The sequence below is a fragment of the Poecilia reticulata genome, linkage group LG15, assembly GCF_000633615.1.
Source record: "Poecilia reticulata strain Guanapo linkage group LG15, Guppy_female_1.0+MT, whole genome shotgun sequence".
Classification (NCBI taxonomy): domain Eukaryota; kingdom Metazoa; phylum Chordata; class Actinopteri; order Cyprinodontiformes; family Poeciliidae; genus Poecilia; species Poecilia reticulata.
The window spans coordinates 11,832,114-11,839,128 of NC_024345.1; the positions used below are offsets into that span (position 1 = coordinate 11,832,114).

General features: G+C 38.7%; 1 protein-coding gene across 1 annotated transcript in view; it reads left to right on the forward strand.

The window, feature by feature from the left end:
- bicc1a (BicC family RNA binding protein 1a) overlaps window positions 1-5,797 on the forward strand; it is a 70,293-nt gene extending 64,496 nt beyond the window's left edge. The window contains exons 19-21 of the mRNA XM_008429252.2: window positions 201-364; window positions 772-871; window positions 2,045-5,797. Of these exons, the coding sequence (XP_008427474.1) occupies window positions 201-364; window positions 772-871; window positions 2,045-2,172 (392 nt within the window). The 3' untranslated portion in view covers window positions 2,173-5,797. The remainder of the gene's footprint in view (window positions 1-200; window positions 365-771; window positions 872-2,044) is intronic.
- The last annotated feature ends 1,218 nt before the right edge of the window (window positions 5,798-7,015 follow it).

A 7,015-nucleotide genomic window follows, 5' to 3' on the forward strand; every position in this document is an offset into this window, starting at 1 on the left:
TTTTTTTTATTTTACTTTAATCTGGTTTTACCCTTGAATAATAATGAAACAAGAAGGTCCAACATCTTTTTTTTTTGCATGAGTTCTAACAATAATGTGACAAATAAACAGAAGGATTAGTTTTGCTTATCCACTTAAGCTGTACCCTTTTTTTTTCTTTTCTTTTTTTTCCTTGGCTGCTCTAAACGTTGCCTGTGCAGCTGCAGAGCATTACCTCAGCAGCAGCAACTACATGGACTCAATCTCTTCAGTAACCGGCAGCAACGGCTGCAACCTGAATTCATCCCTGAAAGGCTCCGACCTGCCTGAGCTCTTCAGCAAGCTGGGCTTAGGGAAGTACACCGACGTCTTCCAGCAGCAGGAGGTAGAGAGCTTCTGTTGTTTCATCGTTTCACGTTTTATTAAAATTGTTTCTATGTTTTGTCAAGGCTTCGACCCAGCCAAATGTCTGTGGTTTTAGGAATTAAAATACTGAGCAATGATGTTCTTATTTGCACCAGAATTTGAACGATTTTATCAGCTTTTTTTTTGTTTGTTTGTTTGTTTTTGTAGTTTTAATTGCTTGCTTATTTTTATTCAACTTTTCAGTTGTTTATGTGTTCGTTTGAGCACCGTCATATAAATTCATACAGCAACAAACTCCACACAAAGTGGTGAATGAAAAGTACGGCTGTATTATAACTTGGTCCATTATTTTTGAAAGAAAAAACAGTGGAATATATTTTTATATAATTTTATCTTTTGCTAATGGTTCCTTTTTTTTTTTTTTAGATTGACCTCCAGACATTCTTGACTCTGACGGACCAGGACCTGAAGGAACTAGGAATCACCACCTTTGGTGCTCGCAGGAAAATGCTACTTGCCATTTCAGGTATGTATGAAGAAACTTTGCATATAAATACTGACTTCTCCTTGAAGCTAAAATGTTAGTCTAGAGATGTTTCATCTTTTCATCCTGAAAATCTGCCGATTGGGTCCACTTGCACAGGGCGCCGGTGATCCCGAGGCCGACGGGAAGCATGTGACGGGGCGTAATTTAGGAAGCTGGGGGGTGGAGCAGGAGGGCGATGCTAGGAATGGGACCTGCCGGGTCGGGCGATGAACCCATTATAACTTCGTGGGTTTCATCTGACGCTAGCTGGAGCCTGATCCTGTTAGCTAAACCTGCTGAAGATTGCCTAGACTAATTGTTTTTCGTTCACGTTTCCCATTATTTTCCCCAAACAAGCCTAAGTGGATCGGTGTTGATTTATACTCCTTCATCTAACGTGAATGTGGTTTGTGTCACACCTCATTACTGACATCATATTTTGGAGGTGGTAGCAGCCGGGAGCTGTTGCTGCATTTGGGAGCTGGAGCTTCCTGTCAAGGGGATTTTTGTCCAAAGGTTTCGTCCACAAACTTCAGAGTGGATCCAGGGTGAGGCAGCGAGGGGAAATATGGAGACCTGATCTGATTATTAATGATGCCGTTTTCCAAAGGCTAGAGTGCCAAGTAATGGTCAGCTTTCATCTCCGCTGACCATGTCTAGGCCTTTAAAACTAAAATATGCACGGTTCTGTCTGCCTTATCCTTTTTGTATTTTCCTTCTTATAAAGAGTTTAAACTTCCTGTTCCCTTGCCAGCAAAAAGAGCTGCTGCAGCAAGCTGCCTGTCTCCAGGAATCAAAGTGGAGGTTTATGCTGGCAGCAGCCGAACTCTCCTATCATATGAACAGGCCGTGGATGCCATCGTGCCGTTTTTGCATAATTTTTTTTTTATTATTCGAACATAAAACCAGATGACCGCAAAGACGGCTTTTGTTGATCCGAGCAAGTCTGTGGTGATTCGAATCTTATTTTCTTGTCACTGTTGATCGGCGGAGGCCAGGGGAAAAATTGTCAACAAACTTCTCTGGCTGTGTTTATTTCTGCGCTTTGATTCGCAGTAGAGGGGGGAGCTGGGGGGCAGGGGGGACGTCCGCGATAGGAATCGAGCCTTTTTATCGCCTCTGCTTCTGTTGAAAGTTTGTGGTTCTTCTTTTCTTCTGTCTTGGGATCTGCAGAACTAAACAAGAACCGAAGGAAGCTTTTTGAGCCACCCATCAGGTCCTCCTTCCTGGAGGGGGGAGCCAGCGGCCGACTCTCCCGCCAGTTTCACGCCGAAGTAGCCAGCGTCAGCGGACGGTGGTAGGCCTCATCTGGAAACCGTCCACAAAGACCAGCCGCCTGTGCTCCTCTTTTTTTTTCTTTTTTTTTCATTGGTGCCCAAGTTTTTGCGGTTGTGTACTCCCCACTCCCCTTGTTTTTTGTTTTTTTTTTGTTTTGTTTTTTTTTATTAATTGTTGCATTATTATGCAGTAAAAAAAAAAAAGAAGTTATTTTTATAAAAAGCCATAGTTGTACCTTAAGTGCCAACTAAAGATAAGGATTGTTTCAGTGTTAACTCCTTCCAGAGCATTTCTATTGAAGGGTAACGTTGTGGTTCTGAAGAAGGGTACTGTCCAGTATTTCTCACCGCGTTTTGTATTAAGGGAACAGGCAGAATGATTAGTACAATCCTTTTACAGATTGATACTACCTGCATTCGTGTTATGCGATTGTATCAGTGACATGCACTTTATTACTAGATTTTTGCCTGTGAGAGCCTTACTCCTTACAATGAAGGAATATTAACTATACAATTTTTTTTATTGAATGAAAGCACAGATGCATTTTGTACCAAAAAAAATTAAAATAGTAATAACTAAAAGGAAGCACTTAGCCAATGAGATTAAGGCTCCACCAAATAAAGTAGGTCACCACACCGGAGCAGTGACTCGACCAACTTTAAAGGACTAGCAAAGGATTTGAGAAGTGAGGTTCTGTTAAGAAGTTATAAGCAGTTATAATATTAACTTGAGGAGATAATTTTCTTAAATAATTGCAGATGTTTGATCCTAGCTGAAGCTAACTATAAACCAGATTTCTTACACCTTAGAAAACATGGGCGTTTTACTGTCGTCACATTTCCATTGGACGCCTTGTTGCACAGAAATCAAAAAGAGTTTTTACACAGGAAATGAAGACCGGAGGTGGCGCGTCATTAATAATCTTCCTCCGCAAACGCTTGCTGAGATTGAAGCATGTAAAGCATTTAAGCTTATAGTAACTGTCTGATGTAAAAATAAGGCAATTGTTAAAATTGCGTTTATGATAATCTCTCGCCTTTTATTTAAGACAGCTACGCTTAAATAAACCATATGTTCCTCTCTCGGTAAACGTTTCACATAGGAAGATTGCCGGTGGCACACCACCTCCAATCCTTCATCACCTGTGTGAAACGTGTGTATAAATAAACCACCCAACGCAGACGAAGCGTTTGTAAAGAGGCTTTCTCAGAAACGGCTGTGATGGTTTTGAGTCCGGATTTGTTTTCCATCATTTCACGTCTCTTTGTTCTTTGGCTTCTTTCAGACTATCGAGATTTATACCGGATGATATTTCTATCTATCGCAAGTAAAATATTAACCGCTTACAACTTTTTTCTTTATTACAACCTCACTTCAAAAATCCTAACCCATTTCTTTAAACAAAAAAATAAACCAAAGGAAATAACTGTGGCCTTTTACCATTGGCTGTCTTCAGCGTGTCAGTAGGATGACATTCCTCTTTGTCTGTATATCTAGACAAAGCAAAACTCAAATCTTTTGTACTCTTTCCGCATTATGATTTTATGTTTAGTTTTATTACTATTTTAGGCGAATGAGTGGAATGTTTATTGTTAATCAGTTTACATACGTATTTTTATATGTTCATGATGAGTTTCTATGATTTTATTTTTATTTTTTTGGCATTTATTGCATCTTTTACTTGTTTCTGCCCCCTAAATCTGTGGAGCCATGATATGGCTGTGCCATAACACAGCAGCAGAAAAGTGAGGTCAGGCTAAGCCTTGACAAAGTCCTCTTTCTGATCGTGTCAGCAGTCGCTTTTCTCCATTTTTTTTTTTTTTTTTTTTTTGCTCATAGTGCATATTTCATCCATTATTTGTCAGCTCCATGTGCTTTAAATCACGACTATATTGCTTGTATCCGGAATGTGAGATGCTTTGCCAAGACTTGCTTGCTTTTTTTTTCTCTTTTTTTTTTTTTTTTTTTTAATTTAGAGAAAGCAAAAACCTCATAACAGAGCAAAGCTGTGCGTTTGTAGAGTTAAGTGCCAATGTACATAAGTCGTTTTCAGCAGGGAGATATTTTGTTAATAACACTAATATTTTTGGTCCGACCTTCCTCGTCCAGATAGATCATGCATCACTCAAAAAGTCAGTAGGACTGGTCTAGTGTTAGACTTCATGCTAGACACAAATATGGAGAAATAAATTTGCTAAAAGGGCTGAGATTTAAGAGAAAAACAAACAAAAATCCAGATTTTTCTATTATCGGCGCACTCAATCTTATATAAAACAAACCTTGTTAAGCAGTCTTCAGTGAAGAAACAAGATTATGCATGCACTGATGTCTATCATCAGAGCCTTTGCCATTTCTGTATTCCTGTAATATTTTCAGGAATGTGTTTTGAAAAGGAGAAACGTCATTTCCCAGCAGTTCATTAACTCGGATTGGTGAAATATTATTTTCTTTTCTGTGATGTTCTTAAAATATCTCTGCCTTAATCCAGTCACCATTTCCCAGCGTCCGGAGCATGTTCAAGTGCAATTAAATGGCTTTTTGTAAAAGTTCTTGTTTATATTTGCAGTACATTAATTGTAAAAGGGAAGAATGAGAACTGTATTGGTTTAATTGAGAGTAGAATGTATAAAATCCCTCAGACACATCTATCTGAATTCAATTTAGATGGAAAGAACCAGCCATCCATCCGTGACCAAAACGAAAGTAAGGGACTCGATCAGTTATTCACGCTTTTAGATTCAAGCCTGTTTTCTGTTTACTTTTCAACGCTCTTCACATCTGATTTCAGCCGTTTTCACTCAATAATATTCTGACATGGTTGCTAATGCAGACCAGGCACAGTAGGTTTTTTTTTTGTTTGTTTGTTTGTTGTTGTTTCATTCGAGTCTTACGAAGTGATGAAGAGATCAAATTAGAGTGCGCTTCGGTATTCCGAGAGGAAAACCAAGGGGAGGGGGGGCGGTTTCGCCTCGACTCATCATGGTACGTACATCCGAGCTGTCGCGGCGCTGCGACTCATCTTCCTGCTCCGGCGGACATTTGTTTTGTCTCCTCTCGTTGCTCAGAGGAGCGTCGAGGGTTAGCGTCTCATCAAGTGAGTGTTGTTTGGAGAACTGTTGATTCATGTTCCTGCAGCTCGAATGCAGATCAGCAAAAAAAAAAACAAAACGACAACAAAAAAAAAAGAAATTCAATAAGTCCAAGTTCATCACCATCTTGTCAAGTCTTTCCCCTTATTAGTGTTTTCTCAATTATGTCTTAAGACTTGTATTGTTCTTCGCAAAGGGATGTATTTGAATGAATCTTTGTACTGCAGTCAAATGGTACATTTATAGTAAATGTAAACCACTACAGGAATTATGTATTATGTATTTCTTTTTTTTCTTCTTATACATCTGTTTTTGTTTTGTTTTTCTTGGTCCGAGAAAAGGTACCATTTTTTTCAATGTTCCTGGAAAGAAATGGCGTGTAAAACATTTCGAAGAGGCCGAAGCTCTGTTCATGTTAAATCTGTTGATGCTGATGTTATTCTAACTGTACGATAGCAAAGACACAAGCAGAAATCATCCAGCGGGGGAAAAAAAAAAAAAAAGTTGTTCAAAGATTCCAATAATATGAAGGAAATAAATTTATGAAAAAAATTCTGAATTTGACTGCTGTTTTCTGTACAGGTTTTACCTGAAAACGTAATTATTAATCATCACATGCTCAGTACAGGTTTAGGTCGCTTTTTAAAAGTTTAACTTCCAATGCCACCTTACATTTTCAAGGTGTAGAGTCCTGTTATTGACCAAAAAAAAAAAAAAAAAGGGAAATGTGTCTTCTATGCAGTAGATGTAGCTATCTGGTCTCCACAATAAATCTCTGTATTAATGGCTCATTAAAATTAAAAGTCTGTTCAATGTAAAGGAATCGCAGGTTTGTTCCTTCTGTCATCATTTTACTTTTGCAAAAATAATAAAACATTTTCTAATGCAGTTCTCTGGAAAAAAAAAACCTCCAGAGGGCAGTGTTATCACTTAAAAAGAAATCTGGAATAGCCTTGATTTGTATTATTTGTATTTCTAAAAGTGAAACATTGGATATTTTCTCATGAGAGTCATATTGCCTACAGTGTATCGTAATGACAGTAAATAATAGTATGATTTTTAAATGGGATTGTGTTTTTGAGTTTAAATATATGGTAAAAAAAAAAAAAAAAAAAGAAAATGTGTTCATAATTATGATCCACAGGGCAACCTTGTCATGGCAGCAGATTATTGTTCAGATGGCGCGGAGAGAGGGAGACGGTTTGTGTCCCATCCGGGCCCTCTGCAGAGACAGGTGGTGCCTCTGGACTCTGTTCTGTGGGCAGCCACTGAGTCACCCGCTTTCTCCTCCCCCCCCCTCATTAATTTAAGCAGGTGCTGGGCTGAGGGGAGGAAAAACACAGACCGCCCTCGTGTTTGTGTAACACCAAACGGGATGTAAATACTGGTCTGTTACAGCTGAGAAGCCCAGGGTCAACGTGTGGGAGGCGCGCTAAGAAAACACTCATTATGGTGTCTTCGCCAATTCTGTATGTGGTAAACAGATTTTTAAAAAAATTTAAAAAAAGCTATACCAGGTTTAAATATAGGTTGTTTATGCATGTAACACAACCCAGATAAGTTTCTTAAGCACACATTTTACCTAATGAAATATATTTTGTTTAATATGCAGGAGAAAAGCTGTTTAACCAAAGATAAAATCTCTAATAGTCCCTCTCAAGGCAGAAACATGAACTGGCAATCAATCTGAGAGCCCTGCATGACTAATTCTAATTTCACGTTCTGTTGTGAGAGGCAGAGAGTGAACGACAGCTAAATTACAGAGAAGAGAAGTGTA